We start from the raw sequence: 19,463 nt of genomic DNA on the forward strand, positions 1-19,463 counted from the left end.
TTAGTGCATGTGAATTAAAATTATAAAATCCATTTATTTGACAATAATGAGCAAGACGTTTTATGTATTAAAAAGTATTAAATGACACATCGTTTCAAAACTTTCACTAACGTACTTTAAATGTGAAGACAATGGCGGAGTCCTGATATATTTTTGCTTTAAATTATAAAAGAATAATACCGGTATTTCTTTCTTTATTTGAGAAAAAATATTTATGAATCCATGATCGCGTTGATAGTATATTGAATTCAATGCCCTAAAAATTGTTGTATGTAGTCGATTAATTTGAACACCTTTTCTTTAGAAGGAAAAGAAAACAAACAATATATGTTATACATTACCGTGTAATTTCATTTTGCTGTTCCTTTTTTTGTTTGTTTTTACTCCTAAAATATCACAAGCATATCTAATTCAATAATAAAATACTAATACAATTTGACATCCTGACCCATCGATAGCCATATTTAAAATGAAATGACTTCCGAATGAAGCTTACACGATTCTTGCACGAAAGTCACACGTTTCTCACACGGTTCTTACACGAAAGTCGCACGTTTCTCACACGCTTTACGCACGCTCGCTACACGGTTTGCACGAAACGCTTTGGAGCTTTCACGAAACGCTGCACGGTTTACACGAAACGCTACACGGTTTGCACGAAACGCTGCACGGTTTACACGAAACGCTACACGGTTTGCACGAAACGGAAAGCGCACGAAAGTCACACGCTTTTTTGGGGTAGTAGCACGTCTCAGGGTCTGTAGTTGTACACCTTGTCTGGCGTTTCCTGTACTTTGAGTGGGATGTTTATTGTAAGTACTTTGCCATTAGGTACCTTAGTTATAAAACAGTCGGCTGTAAAGTATAAAGATTGATGGAACTTAATTATGTATTGGATATTACAATCTGTTATTTTAAGTGTTCAAATTTATATAACAAACATTCTAAAATTTTAATAAATATAATTTGGCCTCAATCATACCTATCATTGTTGCTTTCTTCTCAGGTCTGTTGTTCCTGTAATGTTGTCGAACTCTTTTGGCTTTTGTTAATGTAAATATTGTATAATATTTGATTTTTTCTAACTATATTTTCCTTAAATTTCTTTAAAATAGTGCAAGATATGCAAATTATGTTTGTTTATTACCCTAATTCCATAATGCAAGATATAAAAACTTTGTTTGTCTGTGTTTAATCCACATTTGGGATTTCCCCTGTTGTGCTTCACTCGATGACCGAACAGTGATTTATAGATCTCGATGATTCCAGACAGCTGTTTTCTTTTGATGTTGTTTTCGAAGTGTTCCTATGTACGAACCCCAGTGAACTGCAGTCGTATTGTAGGAAACCCCTGAAAACGCGCTAATTGTCCGAGGGAGCAGCCATCATCAGAATAAGACTTTCTAATGAAATAATCTCCTGAATTGACAAATTCGTTTTCTCAAAAAATGAGTTGGCTGTGCAATTTCTAGTGTAAAAATTGTGAATTTCATGACCCCTGCCCCACTGGGTCCTGCGGGGTGGGGCCAAAACCACTAAAATTAATGCAATCTTAAAAATCTTTTTCTTTACTCCAGGACATCAAGCAGTCAAACTGTTTGTAATCAGTATTTGAGTCCTCTACCAAAATTGTGAAATTCATGGCCCCAGGGTCAGGGGTTCTAGTGCTTCAGCGGGGCTTAATAAGTAATTGAGGAAAATGCATTATATCTTTGAAAATCTTTTTCTCTGCTCCTTGGTATTAAATAATCCTACTAATTACATAGTTATGATGAACAAAAGTGCTTCTAACAAAAATTGTGAATTTTATGGCCCCAGGGTCAGGGGTTCTGGTGTTAGTGCGGGGCTCTTTATTGATTATATAGTGAAAATGCATTATTTTTTTGGATATTTTCTCTGCTCATGGGTATTAAATAAACCAACGAAGTACATAGTTATGATGAGCAAGAGTGACTCTACCAAAATTGTGAATTTTATGGCCCCAGGGTTAGGGGTTCTGGTGTTAGGGTGGGGCTCTATATCGATTAAATAGTGCAAATGCATAATTTCTTTGAAAATGTTCTTCTCTGCTCATGGGTATTTAATAAACCAACTAAGGACCTAATTATGATGGGCAAGAGTGCCACTACCAAACTTGTGAATTTTATGGCCCCAGGGTCAGGGGTTCTGGTGTTAGGGTGGGGCTCTATATCGATTGAATAGTGAAAATGCATTATTTCTTTGTAAATCTTCTTCTCTGCTCATGGGTTTTAATAAACCAACTAAGTTACCTAGTTATGATTGGCAAGAGTGCCTCTACCACAATTGTGAATTTTATGGCCCCAGGGTCAATATTATGGTGTTATAGTATTGATTGTATAGTGAAAGTACATTAATTCTTTGAATATTTTTTCTTTTGCTCCTAGGTTTAATGCAAATGTCAGCAAAATTGTTATTTTTTTATGACCGGTGTCAAGAGGGGGGGGGGGATGGTTACTTTGTCTGAAATTAAATTTATGCTCTTTGGTATTAATCAACCATTTTTTGATAAAATTTCCAAAATTTTGAAATAATTTGTACCAGGGCAGTGGGTCTTTTTTGGTGAGGTACACATTAAACTGGTTATAAAATGGATGTGCATTTTCTCTTTGTTTATACTCCGATCAATCCCTGGGTATTAAGACCTTTTTTCTGACAAATGGTGGCAACCAGAGGTAACTTTTAACTCACAATTTTAATTCTCATTTGAAGAGTATTTTCCAGTAATTTCGAGCTCTGACATCATAGATCTTCATATTTTGCGACATGTTGTGAATGAACAAGTCGTACCCAAGAGAATTTGTACTTACTACAGACGACTAGACTTTCGTTTTCAAACTAAACTGGTTCCAGCATATAAACAGACTACCAGTTCATGACACGTGTTTCCTTCATATCTTAACAGTGCTTTTACGACTGTCAAAGATATGATTTTTTATTTACAATAACTTTGAAGTAATCATGCATTGGCATGATTTGGAATTTTTACACTTAAATTTGGGAAAAGATGTACCTTTTTCACGTTGGGAATGGCGCCGAATATTGGCCCAATTTTAGAGAATCTAGAGCCCTGTAGAATAAATATTATATCGTCGCTGTAATATCAAAATGTCGTAAGTCGATTTTTAGCGTGAAATTTTTATTGCTATTTTAAAATCTGCAATATCGAATACATGTTCTGTCAAAAGGTCATGTCTCTAGGCCAATTAGAAAGTGAGATACAGACGTGTGATTAAAGCGCGTATGTCCATTGGATGCATTTTTTTCTGACAAAAGGTCGTATGTCTCTGGGCACTGACAAAGATGTCACTGGCAGTCTGATATCAAGGGAAAAATTATAATTTTAGTTAAATCCTTGATAATTTTTACTAAAATGTGTTCAACATACAAAACAAAGTATATTTATTTATTAAACAGAGAAATCAATAGAAAGATTGATAAAAAAATTAGATGTTAGGTTACTTCATGATAAACTGAATGATTTTCGCAGTTTTTAACTGCAATCAATTTATGAGTACATGTATGTTAATTCATATAATACATTTTAGAGCATTCTAATATCAGATTCGTACACTTACAATACATTGCAAGGTTTTGTTTCAATGCTTTTCTTGAGATACATTTTGTACTGAAAAAACATCCAGGACAGAAAGGAAAACACTAGACATACGACATTTTGAAAAAATATGTTTTTTGTCTCCCCTGAAAATTTGGGATTTTTGACTCACGACAATTTGATATTACAGCGACGATCTGTGATTCATGTTGGAATAAAGCTTTTGAATAAGGTTTGCTAATATATCTCAACAGTTTCTTAGTAAAATAAAAGCAGAAAGTTTGTTAACTTACCGATCAGCCTTTCCTCTGTCGTTCGTAACAAAAACGATGCAAAAGTTCAACACTACGCCACATGCTTTGAAACTTAATTTTTGTTTATATCTAAAATTCTTATTCTATTGATTTTGGAAAGTGCTGTTAGAATCTTATGGTTTACGGGAATGAATGCATTTTTTTTTTCGATGTCATGAACAAAATGTAAACATTTTGGTAGGTTTCCTTCGAAAGTGCTGAATAATTATTTCTCTGAAAGGACAGTAGGATTCTAGCAGCACTTTTTATGTCACAGAGATGTTTTCACATAACTATGAATACAAATTGAAATAAATTATCCCCGGGGTAGTGTTGAACTTTTCACTTTTTAATTCAGGCATTTTTTTCTAATTATAGACGTCACGTGGTGACGTCGTGGTGTAGTGAGTCTTGAAGTATATGTCTCATTCTAATGCAATTATTTTGTAAAACACCTTTTGATTGGCTTATGCACTGATGTTTGAAGCAGTAAAACGAGCATAAACGTGAGTGAAAGCTTTTCATTGTGACGTCATAAAAGAACGACGCGCATAATAATAGTAAAAGTTTTATCCATTACTTTTCCAATTTATTAGTGTTACATGTAATAAAAAAGGCGTTAATTCGCCAAATTTTGATCCATGTGCTGCTTTAACACACCCGCGAAATCAATCAACTAATTTACATGAACGCAAAATATAAATATTAAATTATTCTTACAATAACAATACAATTTCATCCTTTTGTTAAACTTGCTTGTCAATAATTAAACTCGTGTAAGAAATTGTTCATGCTCTTGCGTATCGAATCAACTGAGATATATATACTCTGTATGCAGGCGATGAAGGTATATTTTGCTTTATATGTAAGGGGAGCTGACAATAGAAAAGTTAGTCATCACGTTTGTCATATAGCTCGGTTGTTAGATTACCATTAGTGTCTTCTTCAAGTAAAATATCCACATATGTAGCAGAATTGTCGGACTCTGTTGTATCTTTTATCTCAAGCTCTCCAAGATATATCGTATCGACGTAGGAATGGAAATTATCATTATTACTTGACAATACGTCGTCCATATATCTAAATGTTGAGTTGAAGGCTACAGCAAGTGTTTTCTTTTCATGCAGAGATTTTGCATTTATTCTGCTAATAACGGAGCGCAATTTGGACCCATGGGAATTCCAATTTATTGTGGAATACCTGTTCTCCAAAAACCACATATATATTGACAATCAAAAACTAGAGCACCTTCTTGATGTCAACTAATAGTGTTTCACAAACGAATTTGTTCCTTTTATAACTTTTATGAAAAAGTTTTTTCGGGCAAGCTATGATTTTTGACATTTTTATTGACTTTGTCCTTCACGATTGACCTTTTTTTTTTTTAAAACGAACTATGGTGATAATTTCTAAATAGCATATGATATTCATCTTTTTCGTCTTTCTTATTAAGACACCAAAAACGGGGGACCACAATTCCTTGAGAAATGCTCATTTTGCAGTTGTGGTGTGGTTTTTTGTGCATGTATTTGTATTGTCCCTTTGTTTTGTTATAGTACCTCTGTGTTTTAATTTATTTTTATTCCACGTTGTGTTTTTGTACCTCTGGTTGTTTGTATTTTGCATAAATTAAGTTTTTCCATGCAAGAAAAACCTGATGCTGCTACTCAGACGGAGGACCAAGTATATGTTGCTGGATCTGTAGTGAGGGAGAATTGGCCTCTAGGGCGATATGAATTGGATGTGAAGGAGAAAACAAAAAGAACAAGAGGCCCATGGGCCACATCGCTCACCTGAGAAGCTTTGACCATTCTGTTCTTTACCAGATTTCACCCTTGTTATACGTAATGCATCCCCACCCTACCCCACTGATCATAATTTAGACATTTTGAAATCTACACTACCCAATGATCCTTCCATTGGCACATATGTTTCAGCTTTTTGGCCCAGTGGTTCCCGAGAAGAAGATTTTCAAAGATTTTTCCTATATATTTCTATGTAAAACTTTGATTCCCTATAATGGCCCCGCCCTTCCCCCGGGGGTCAAGATTCCTACAATTCAGAATTTACATTACCCCAGAATGCTTCCACATAAGCTTCACTTTTTCTAGCCCAGTGGTTCTTGAGAAGAAGATTATTTTCAAAGATTTTTCCTATATATTTCTATATAAAACTCTGATCCCCTATTGTGGCCCCGCCCTTCCCCTTGGGGTCATGATTTGAACAATTCAGAATCTACACTATACCAGGATGCTTCCACATAAGTTTCAGCTTTTCTGGCCCAGTGGTTCTTGAGAAGAGGATTATTTTCAAAGATTTTTCCTATATATTTCTATATATTAAAACTTTGATTCCCCATTGTGGCCCCACCCATCCCCCGGGGGTCATGATTTGAACAATTTAGAATCTACACTATACCAGGATGCTTCCACATAAGTTTCAGCTTTTCTGGCCCAGTGGTTCTTGAGAAGAAGATTTTCAAAGATTTTTCCTATATATTTCTATATAAAACTTTGATTCCCCATTGTGGCCCTGCCCTTTCCCTGGGGGTCATGATTTTAACAATTTAGAATCTACACTATACCAGGATGCTTCCACATAAGTTTCAGCTTTTCTGGCCCAGTGGTTCTTGAGAAGAAGATTTTCAAAGATTTTTCCTATATATTTCTATATAAAACTTTGATTCCCCATTGTGGCCCTGCCCTTTCCCTGGGGGTCATGATTTTAACAATTTAGAATCTACACTATACCAGGATGCTTCCACATAAGTTTCAGCTTTTCTGGCCCAGTGGTTCTTGATAAGAAGATTTTCAAAGATTTTTCCTATATATTTCTATATAAAACTTTGATTCCCCATCGTGGCCCAACCAATCCCCCGGGGGTCATGATTTGAACAATTTAGAATCTATATTATACCAGGATGCTTCCACATAAGTTTCAGCTTTTCTGGCCCAGTGGTTCTTGAGAAGAAGATTTTCAAAGATTTTTCCTATATATGTCTATGTAAAACTTTGATTCCCCATTGTGGCTCCGCCCTCTCCCTGGGGGTCATGATTTGAACAATTTAGAATCTACACTATACCAGGATGCTTCCACATAAGTTTCAGCTTTTCTGGCCCAGTGGTTCTTGAGAAAAAGATTTTCAAAGATTTTTCCTCTATATTTCTATATAAAACTTTGATTCCCCATTGTGGCCCCGCCCTTTCCCTGGGGGTCATGATTTGAACAATTTAGAATCTACACTATACCAGGATGCTTCCACATAAGTTTCAGCTTTACTGGCCCAGTGGTTCTTGAGAAGAAGATTTTCAAAGATTTTTCCTATATATTTCTATGTAAAACTTTGATTCCCCATTGTGGCCCCGCCCTTCCCCCGGGGGTCATGATTTGAACAATTTAGAATCTACATCATACCAGGATGCTTCCATATATGTTTCAGCTTTTCTGGCCTAGTGGTTCTTGAGAAGAAGATTTTTTAATGACCCCACCCTATTTTTGTCTTTTCTTGATTATCTCCCCTTGCGAGGGGATATGTCCCTTCATTTTAACAATTTAAATTCCCCTTTACCCAAGGATGCTTTGTACCAAGTTTGGTTAAAATTGGCCCAGTGGTTCTTGAGAGGAAGTCGAAAATGTGAAAAGTTTACAGACGGACAGACAGAGACGGACGGACGGACGACGGACAAAATGTGATCAGAAAAGCTCACTTGAGCCTTCGGCTCAGGTGAGCTAAAAACAGTGATTACTGGTGTCATTGCCTGTTTTACTTCTTAGAATATATGTGATGTGTGGGCGTGTGTGTTAGATGGGGGAGGGGTGTGTCTGTATTATAAAACATATGAAATGTAACGATACAATAAATCATAACTTTATTTACTGCAATCACTCTTTCCACGTTCCTGCATGCTCTGATCCATCTTTGGTAATCTGGTAGACCCGAAGGAAGTAGCCTTTTCACCTTCCTGTTGAAGCTTTCCAGCACACGATCTCCGCCTTCTCCTTTACAGTCCTTCCCTTAAACACTATATGACTCGGAAGTTTTTCAGGAAATTCAGCGGTGGATATTTAGTCTGCAGTACTGGATCCCTGAAAAAATGATTGATTATTATAATTGTTTAACGCCGAGTCGGAAGTATTTCAGCCATATTTCGGCGATTTCTCTGGCGTTCCTCAATGTGCCAACTCTTTTTCGAAAACCAGAGAAACGATCTTTTTCGTGCCAAGAGGGTTGTTATCCTTGACACGGGGCACCATTTAACGTCCCATCCGACGGACACTAAATTTAAAAATATGTACACAGTTAAAATGTATAATTAAAAAAATATATACAACATTGTTAAGTCATATCATTTTAAATTGTGCAGTAAAAATCAAGTTCGCGTAAAAACTCAAAAATCGTATTAACATTTATATTTGCAAAAAGTTCATGCATAGTTTTTGCATTTATAAGAAGTCTGCTTCGAGATGGAGAAAAATCGATACATTCCAAAAGAATATGACTGATAGTTAACGGACATTCGCCCTGAAAATAAAAACATTTCCATGTTAAATTGCATGCTCAGTCCATAAAAAAGGAGCGCAAAACGTGCTTTAGCAACGTTAATTGCATTGGAGTTATTTCTACGAACACCCGCTATAAACACATTGACTGAAAACCAGTACGTAAATAAACTGCCTTTGATAAGAATTTCTGCATCTCAGGACCTCCGGGTACCCATTGATAATTCCCTTCGACTGTTTGACACTCCTGCTGAAGAGTGGCATGTTCAACATATGGCTGGAGCAATTCAATGGACATGCTGTACATGTAAATTTGTATGATTTTGTGGTGATCTAAAGAGTAAAAAATCAAACTATAAGTAAATTGATATAAAATTAATATTTAAAAAAATACTTAAATAATTATAAACCAACAAAAAAAGAGGAAATAGGATACACTTTGGCAGGAAAGTTGCGCTTCAGGAGGATGTAATGAACTACTTTGACATTAATTGAACTAATACTGCCAGTTCAACGAATAACATTCAACAATTTTATTCATTTCTCTACATGAATACTATGTATAAATACTCGTATTATAATATCATACCAAATTAATTTAATATCATTATCGATATAGCGGTGTAAAACTGTGATCTTATTATGGCCTCACTCTATCATAGTTTGAACAAACAGACGCTTTCATTTCAATCTAACTGCCCATGGCTTTGCGGCTTTTGAGAATAAATTAAATTGTTTTAAACGTTTGGTTAAATAGAGCTCATTTCTAAAATACATGTAGCTTCTCATGTTTAGGGGGCATCTAATTTAAGCATGGTCATTTCAAAAGCATTGACCATACATATTTGGAAGTCTTGCGATATAAACACGATTTTTGTTTCCTTGCCAAAGTAATTTTTTTCCCAAAAATTGTGTCAGTCGGTATAATGTGCTTTTCTTAAGATTTTTTCAGAAGGCTTTATCTTCATATGTGTTACGGAGGGATGAAGCTGTGAATTTTGTCCATAACTATATTTTAATTTCTTCACTACTGGAAAACATATCTTACTTAATGCAAGCAGTAATAAATGACTCACCATAGCAAGTTTTAAATCTTGCATAGATGTGAGAACAACTAATCCTATGCGCTTGGTTATTTGAGTCTAGTTTACACTATAAACGACACAATTAATGCATACATACATACATTTCCTGTTCAATGTACAGATTCAAGTAGAGCGGCATTAAAGGGGTCTGGACACAGATTGGACAATTTTAATGTTTACAATTCCTACCTCAGGCATCATCGATTACAAACATTTTTTGATTAACAAACAAGCTACATAACTTAAAGTTCTTCATTATTTAAACAAGGACCGTATAGATATATGTTGATAACAAAATGACGTTCAGCAAATCAATAGTAACTGAAGAATCGTATTTGAAATTATCTACTTTGAAAGAACATCAATCTTCGTATATTAACCTGTTTAAACAAAAAAAGAGGCCAATTAGTTACATCTACATTATACAGTGTTCCATTAAACATGATGATTATACGCTGGCACTGCGCAAACGGACCTCTAAACTTAAATGAAAAAGTAAGAGAGAGAAAGAGAAATTAACAAATAAAAAAACATAGGTAATCAAAGATTACGAAGCTCACCTCGACGAATGTTATCAGTTTAAGTAACGCAAATCCTACATAATATTTTCTTAATATTAAGTATTCATCCCAACAACAATATTATTGCAAGTTGTGCTTAAACCTCTACATGGCATATACACATTTCTATGCGATTAGTGTGAAAAACATGTATTGTGTAAACAAATATTCATAACTGTTAAAAACTGCAGATATCAAAGACTTCAAGTTCATTCGGATTGATCTGTTCCCAAAACTTTAACCTGGTCTCTTGTATGGAAAATATAGGTCAGATCCAGCATCCCAAGCAAGTCTGATAGTTTCCATCCTAAGGTGCATCATCTACAGTACCGACCGGACACAACCTAACACCAGAGCGGACCCGGAGCGGACCCGGGTTGCTTTCAGAAATTTTGGGACCGCTCCGGGTGCGCTCCGCGTTCGCTCGGGGTCAGCTCTGGGTCCGCTAGAGCGAACCCGGCGTTCGCTTCCTGGGACCGCTTTACGCACTGATGCGTGAAGCGGACCCCGCTTTAATCTCACCGCCAGTAAGCCCCGCCCCTTGTATATTCCAATACAGTTATGGTATTGTGGATCGATCATTGTTGTTCATGCGACGATGCAGACATGTACACTATACATGTAAACAGTGATATAATAGAGAACATTGATTAATTTTCTAAAATTCAACTGTACATTCGAAGTAGATTTAAATGTATATGAAAAATTGATTTCCTTGATTTCTCGATCCGGAGAAATTCAAACTAAATTAAATTAACAGCGAGTTCTAAGGCATTTATTTTACTTATGTTATAACGAGAAAACAAGAAAAAAGAGGAAGAAAAGAGTGTTGAATTGATTTCAGTGTATCGAATGGTGAAACTGATGAAATAAATTTAAATTAAATAACTTTTTAATTCATGCTTTTTAGAGTTTAAAAATATATTTGTTATTCCATAGGTTTTGCTAAATCGTCTGTAAATTACAAGTAACCCTTTTGTACATCTGATATATTTAGATTTCATTTCCAGTAGTTACACATTAAAAGTTCGTAATAAATATTTACCGGACATTTTCTAAATAATTGCACCGACTTTTGGAGCGAGTATGATTTTATCAGAATAAAGAAAAAAGGCAAATAATAATTGTTCTCCCGACCCGACAAGGATATATCAATATATGACACTATTTCACACACACATGGTCTTTTAAAAAATCTTATTATTTAATAATTTTATTTATGATTTCTCAAGTTACGTATTACATTAAATTATTCAAGATTTACATCAAAAATGTTGATCTTCTTAATCTTAATGCGTGTATATGAAAATCTTCCTTCTGGATGTACAGATGAAGTCATCCCGTCCTAATGGTAATAACAAACTGAATGACTTCACCAGAATGAACGTGAATTAGACCAAATTCCTGATGATACTTAACAATATTTTTCTTTCAATAAAGTGTAACTCGACAGTTAGTTTGCGTTACAAAATGTACCTACTCTCGAACAACCCACATACCTATGCACTGCTTACGCCTTTATCAATTATTTTTTCCCAATACTTAGTCCTAAAACATTTCAAATTTAAGATAGATCATATTCATATGTTAAAACATCCCTTCTATATCACATTTCTCTGATTATTCTTTGTCAAGAATAGTTACGCCAGATTTTGAGTTCGAGAGAATGAAACAATGTACGATTTACTAAATGTCGTGATTAATTTGCGTAATTAATTCGTTCAATTATGGAAATCGCACTCCACCTAAGTGTACCCCGATAAACCAGACATATTTCATGCATGTAGCAGTCCGGATTTCTTTCTTTAATATTTCTTTTCTCCTTTTTTGTCAGTAAAAATTGTAATATCAATTGATTTCAATTTTTATGCATTGGCTGATGTATTTACCCAATTTATTTACCAAAGGGACTTTAAATACTGGTATAAAAAAAAATTAGAAAAATAAAAACGTAAATATTCATAGAAAATTCTACGTAAAAAATTAAAACATATAATAAATTAATTGAATTAATAAAAAAAATAAATATAAAATACAATCCGGAGAATTAAAATAAAAAAAAAATTAAACAATATTGTCTTTTATTAATTATGTCTCCCCTTCCGAAGGGGAGACATATTGTTTTTGTCGATTTTCTTATTCTTCTTCTTATTATTCTTCTTCTTCATCCAAATTTTGTCCGGGCCGTAACTTGAATACCCTTTGACCTGAAGACCTCATACTTGGAACTTAGATAGATGACCTTGAGGCGGAGTGTCCGCCACCAAAATTTTTGACCTTGATCTATATATAAGGTCAAGGTCAAACTTTTACATTTAAATAGAGTTTTGGCAATAGCTTGAGTACCCTTTAATATTAGGACTTCAAACTTGAAATATAGAAAGAAGACATTAAATACAAGATGTAGTGCACCTAAACTTTGAACTTGACCCCTTTCTATGTTCAATGTAAAATAGATAAAAAACATGATTTTAACATAACTTTAGATACCTTAGACATTTAGACTTCAAACTTGGAATATGCAGAAGACACATAGGAGAAGGGTGTATGTGATCAAAATTTATGACCTTGATCCAATGTTTATAGGGTCAAGGTCAAACTTTCACAACAAAATAGAGTTTAGGCCATAGCTTGAATACCATTTGATATTAGGACTTCAAACTTAAAACATAGAAGGGAAACATTAAATACATGATGCAGTGCACAAGAACTTTGACCTTGACCCTTTTTTGTTCAAGGTCAAATATAGAAAAACATGATTTGACCACTACTTGTGATATCTTTGAGATTCAGACTTCAAACTGGGAACATGCAGAGGACACATTGGAGAAAGTTTATGTGATCATATTATTTGACCTTGATCCAATATTATTAGGTCAAGGTCAAATTTTCACATCTAAATAGAGTTTAGGTCATAGCTTGAGTACCCTTTGATATTAGGACTTCAAACTTGTAACATAGAAAGAAGACATTAAGTACAAGATGTAATGCACCAGAACTTTGACCTTGACCCCTTTCTTTCCTCAAGGTCAAATACAGAAAAAAACATGATTTGAACATAACCTGAGATACCTTTGACATTAAGACTTCAAACTTGGAATATGCAGAAAACACAAAGGAGAAGGGTGTATGTTATCCAAATTTTTTACCTTGATCCAATGTTTATAAGGTCAAGGTCAAACTTTCACATCAAAATAGAGGTTAGGCCATTCATTGAATACCCCATGATATTGGAACTTTAAACTTGTAACATTGAAAAAAGACATTAAATATAAGATGTGCTGGATCAGAATAAAAGATGGACTTGCCCCATATTAGGACTTCAAACTTGTAACATAGAGAGAAGACATTAAATTCAAGATTCACTACACCAGAAGTTTGACCTTGCCCTTTTTTCTTAAAGGTCATATAGAGGTTAACATGATTTGACTATAAGTTTGACATTAAAAACTTGTTACAAAGATAAAGGACATGGGTACAAAATGCACTGCATCAGAATTTTGACCTTGACTACTTCTATTCCTTCAAGGTCAAATAGAGAAAAAAATCATGGTTTAACTTTGATCTTAAAATTTCTTTGTTATAAATACTTAAAACTTGCATTGGTGGTATGAAGCAGGGATGCAGGCCACCAAAATAAGACTTCAAACTTGGAATATAGAAAGATGACGTTAACTTGCGGAAAAAATAAACATAAGATGAATGGAAAGAAAATACTCTGAAGAAAACGTTTATGAATTACTTAGGTGAGTATCAAATTCATTCTCATTTGTTTTACTATCATATATCTACTACATCCATTCGGTGCCAAGCAAAGTTTGCATCATTAATTATGATTCAAACTTTGCTTAGAGTAGTGTTATCTAATGGTAAATTTTGAACAAGGTTTATGTAGTAAAAAGATTTTAGATAAAAATAATTAGCAAGGAATTTACAGATTGGAAATATATTACTGACATGGACTATTGGTTAATGATTTATTACCAAAACCACATCTTATTTCAACTTTTGCAATGTACTCCATTAGATTTCACTTTGCATGATCTGTCTTTGCTATACATGTCTGGCTACGTATGTATAATGAGGATCCTCTTCGTGGTGGCACTAGTAACAGACCCCTTGCTATTGTAGCCGTTTGAATTACTGTAGTGTTGTAGTGAGCTTCTTTGTCACTATCAGTATTTTTGTCTGTCTTGCTTCACATCTTTTGCATAAATATACCTCATCACAAAACACATCCGTCATTTTAAACAATAAACTCTAATAGCTTAAATATCACTAACCTATTTCATATAGCAATGAGCCTGGCTAAAAGATCATGCTTTTTATGTGATGTCTTACAATGCATATGTCAGTTACTAATATTAGCAGAATAGCTTATTACTATGGTTTCATTAATTTTCATTGGCATAAGTTTTTGACACTGAACTTTTGAAACGCACTGTTTGGAGGAAACATAAATTCATGGTCAAGGACACTCAGAACAAAACTGTTTCATAATGATTGTTTCCATAGATGAACAAAAAATATTTAAGAAATCATAGTACTTTCTGTTATCTCATACATTTTCTGAAATTGTATTTAAGTTTATAACCTGTCATTTTATATCTGTATATTTATACATATTTAAACAGAATGATTACTAATCATGCTTTATTATAGACACACTAATTAAATAAACAAGTTTTTTACTTTCAGAGTTCACTTATCTTGATTTTCCTGATTTTTAGCTGTCATTAAAATGTTTAATTGCCATGGTTAGTTTCATAGATCATTCAGCTTAGAAAGAAACCATTAAATGTTAGCTTTTTTTTTTACAGGAATTTAATCAATAGTGTTCCATTGCCATGGGTAGTTTTACAGATCAATAAGCTTAGAAAGGAACTATTTATTGTTTTTTTTTTATACAGTAGTTTAATCCATGGTACTGGTGTTCCATTGCTAGTCGGCAATTCCAGTACAGATCATTCAGCTCAGGAACCCAGAATTTGGTTCTTTTTTTTGTTTACAGGAATTTTAATTATCATTTTATTTAGATCAGTATGGCGTCACCTTCGAAAATAACGAGATTAGACAGTTTTGTGACTGAGTTCGCGGAAGAAGTAGACACTGAGTTGAAGGCAGTGTGCTATGACATTTCAAATAAGAATAATGCACAAGCTATTAAAGCTGTAGAAAAGATAAGAAGAAAATTAAAAGCCATGGATGGAAAAGTTAAAACACTCATAAAGATGAATGAAAATGAAAATTCTAAGCTTGTAAAAGAAAACATGCAGATGAAAAATGAAATAGAAAAATTAAAGAAAAAAATCAAAAACCTTGAAGAGGATGATTTCCTCCTGTCTTCCCAGGACTGCAGTGGGATCACAACAGACTGCAGTGGGACCGCAGCAGTGTCCTCCCCAAAGTCAGAACCTGGACCATCCAATGATGTATAAAAACATTGACAGCAACAGCAGAAATTAACTTTCACCTGATTATTTTAACAGAATAACTCCTTTATTTCATGTGCAGAGGATGCAGAGATGATTTTATTTGCTGAATGATGACTTTTTTTTTCTTTAGGAAATACCTTTGTTATATTCAGTATTGTACTTGGGAAAAATATTGTTTTTTATTGTTCTATTGTCATGACAGAAATTTATTTCACTGCTTTGCATAGTAATACATGTAGGAGACATTTTTAAAATATTGGATCTTTATTTTACTATTCATACTTATTTTCATCATGTGCTATTTAAACAGTCATTGATATCTTGTATCTCCATGAAAAAAGTCTTTAACATGTGTCATGATTATGTGTATATTGCATTTACTTTAAAGCTAATATAGATCACAAACCCCTTGAACTCATAAAAATCAAGCTTCTAATACAAATATGTTAACTGCTATAAAGTACATGCATGGAATATTTTCATCTATAAGATCCTCTACTGTCATTGAGATATTTGTTTAAATTTCTTAAAATTTCATTTCATTATGGAAAAACATATTAATAATCAATATGTTGTTAATTTTTCTCATTTCAAGAATTCCTGTTTGCTATATGTAATACATATGTTTTCAAAAATAAATTTCTTTTCAGGCTACTCTAAGGTCTGCTGATGTATCATGAGTGGGAGAAAAAAAAGAAAGAAAGACAAGGACAGGAAAAGGAAAGCTCGCACAGAAAAAGTAACCAAAAATGCAGGTAAACATAAACGATTGCATAGATTTAATGAAAAAACAAACAATGTCTTCATTTTTTCAATTTCTTCAGTACAAACAAATTTGATATTAAGCATCAGTTAATCATATTATGAGTAAAATATGTTCTTTGCATTTTTTTCCCTGACCAGGTCTTTGTGCACAAAATTCTGATTTGGAATCGATTGCAGCAGAACAAGACAAAAACTCTAGTTCTAAGGTAAAACTTACCAAACTTTTAATTTTTCAATGTTCAGTCTGTTATGCTTGAAAAAAATGAAATAATAATACAAATTCATATTAAATTTTTATCTTTAGGTTCAAAAGGCAGACTGGTTGTCCAACTATCTTTCGCAACAACAGGAATTTGAACAAAGGAGACTTTTAAGAAAGCAACAAATGAAAATATGGTACCAACAAAATAAGGAGAAAAAAAAACAATATGAAAGAAACCGGTATCAAGATGAAGAAAATGCCAAAAGAAAAAAACAGTATATGAAAGAAAATTATTGTATTCCAGAGAATGCAGAAAAAAAGAAGAAATTTATGAAGGAAAAATACAGAATTCCAGAGATTGCAGAAAAAAAGAAACAGAATATCAGAGAAAAATACACAAATCCAGAGATTGCAGAAAAAATGAAGCACCATATCAAGGAAAAATACAGGATTCCAGAGATTAAAGAGAAAATGAAACAGAGTATGAAGAAACAATACAGAATTCCAGAAATTGCAGAAAAAAAGAAAAGGATTATGAAGGAAAAATACAGTATACAAGAGATTGCAGAAAAAAAGAAGCAGAGTATGAAGAAACAATACAGAATTCCAGAGATTGCAGAAAAAAAGAAACAACATGTCAGGAAAAAATACAAGATTCCAGAAAAAGCACAAAAACAAAAAGAACATGTAAAACAAAATTATAAGATACCAGAAGCAAGAAAAAGGAAGGGAGAACATAATTTGCAAAACTATCACAGAAAGAAAGCTAAATTGATGGATGGTAATGCAGCACTTCAGAAATTTAGAACTTCATGCAAAGAATATCCAATTTTTCCCTGCATTGTATGTGGACGGATTATGTTTCGTTCCCAGGTTCAAAAATTTGTCAAAAACAAGTACAAAAAAGCACAGGTATCTATTTTATTGAACAGCCTTTCATCAACCAATAAAGAACATATTTGTGTTTTATGTGACAAGACCATGAAAAATGGCAAAATTCCAGCACAGGCATTAGCCAACAATATGAATCTAACCACTGTTGGAGCCGAATTAAGTGAACTTAATAAACTAGAAAGACACCTGGTATCCCCAGTAATTCCTTTTATGAAAATAGTTAATTTGCCAAAACATACACAAAAAGGCATTCATGGACCAGTAGTTTCGGTGCGCTCAGATATTAGGAAAGTTACGACAACTTTGCCTAGAAACATTTCAGATGAATCATTCATCAAGATGAAACTGAAGCGTAAGTTGTCTTTTAAAGGGCATCATCTGTACCAGGAGATATGTCCTAACAGAATCTTCAAAGCACTTGATTTTCTAAAGAAAAGAAATCCACACTTTACAGGTCAGTCGTTTTTATCAGTTTATGAAGTATGAAACCATTTCTTGCTTCCTTTATAATGAAAAAAATTATAAATGTTTTCTTTTCTTCAGAAATAGAAATTAAAGAAGATATTTTTGAAAGTGGAGAATATCTAGGTGATGATGAAAACAATTCTGCTCTAGATAGCAGTGGTAAGTTCAAATGCATAAAAACAATTCTCTCAAAGTAATGTTTAAATTCTATGATATTTCATGTAAAAAAAATAGTGTCTGAAATTAATGTGTTCAATAATATATTTTTATAAATTCTTGTAAACACTCGCACATGATTTTAAAAGAAAAACTTATAGTTTAAAAAAATAAAAAAAAATATTGTATACTTTCAGAAGAAAAATTTATAGTTATAAAAATTATATGAAAGACATTGTTTTAATAGCTCGCTTTAAAAAATACTGTTCCAAATATACCCCCAGTATATAATGTTTACATTTTTAACCTATGAATATGAATGTATGAAAAAATATTAAATATAATCAACTATACTAAAATCATAATAATTACAAAACAGGTTCTGGTGAGAAGGGGGAATCTGAACCTGTAAAGGAGAAATCCAGAAATAATGAACACACAGAGAGCAATACCAATGCAGATTATGATGGTAAGAACTTTTGAGTAGTAATTTTGAAATGCATGAAAAAGAAAAGTATTTCTAGTTAGTACACATGTATATTTGCATCAGAGACAAACAGGTAAATTATCCATTATTGATTTCAACAGATCCTGACAAAGAAGAAGAAGAAGAATCAACAGAAGAATCTCAAGATTCTGTACCACCACTTGACACATCTCTTCAACCATCAGACCCAGCACAGTATTTTGCTGATGAAAATCCAAACTCCATTTTTTGTATTGCACCAGCAGAAGGAAACACACCATTGAAAGTCATCAGTACTGAAGGACAGGCATTTCCAATTCATTTTCCTACTGGAGAAAAAACCTACACTGACAAACGCAATACAAAAATATCAATGAAACGATATTTCAACAGTAGATTGTTTTCGAGTGATCCTAGGTTTGCTAGTGATCCAGAGTATATATTTTTTGCACAGTATACAGCAGAACTGGAGGAAGTATTTTCTTCTGTGTCCATTGCTATGCGAAAGACAGTTGATTTCAGCCACTTGACTTCAGCTAGCTTCTTGGATTCTTCCAAAATGAAAAAGATGCTTAAAAAAGATGAATGTTATCGCTTTTTGCAAACCATTCGAGGTTCCCCAGCATACTGGGAAAAAACCATGCGAGATCTTTTTGCCATGCTTAAACAGCTTGGCATACCAACATTTTTTATAACTTTCTCAGCTGCAGAAAGGAGATGGTCAGAAATCATTGAAGCAATTTGTCTGCAGCAAGGTTTGGAAGTTCCACTTGAGCCTGATTGGCAACAGTACTACAACATAATAAATAGCAACATTGTGACTGCTACACGCATGTTCGATAAAAGGCTTCATGATTTTATCAATCAAGTCATTATGAGTCCATCAAATCCTATTGGGAAGGTAACTGATATCTTTGGCAGAATTGAGTTTCAAGCACGAGGTTGGCCACATTATCATGGTCTTGTTTGGATTGAAAATGCCCCTGAATGGCAGAAATCTTCAGATAGTGAAGTGACAGCTTTTATCGACAAGTATATTTCTTGTGAAATACCAAATGAGGAAGAAGA

General features: G+C 33.6%; 1 protein-coding gene across 1 annotated transcript; it reads left to right on the plus strand.

The window, feature by feature from the left end:
* Positions 1 to 16,353: 16,353 nt before the first annotated feature.
* Positions 16,354 to 19,427, plus strand: LOC134246317 (uncharacterized; the record flags this gene model as incomplete). The annotated part of the gene is made up of 6 exons (XM_062728639.1): positions 16,354 to 16,418; positions 16,517 to 16,842; positions 16,945 to 17,762; positions 17,852 to 17,932; positions 18,309 to 18,398; positions 18,518 to 19,427. Coding segments are annotated over exons 2-6 (2,144 nt in total), but the record flags the coding sequence as incomplete, so codon positions are not given.
* Between the last annotated feature and the right edge of the window lie 36 nt (positions 19,428 to 19,463).

This window comes from Saccostrea cucullata, unplaced genomic scaffold (assembly GCF_032062105.1).
Source record: "Saccostrea cucullata isolate Sc308-1 unplaced genomic scaffold, CSIRO_AGI_Scuc_v1 ctg2126, whole genome shotgun sequence".
In the NCBI taxonomy this organism is placed as follows: domain Eukaryota; kingdom Metazoa; phylum Mollusca; class Bivalvia; order Ostreida; family Ostreidae; genus Saccostrea; species Saccostrea cuccullata.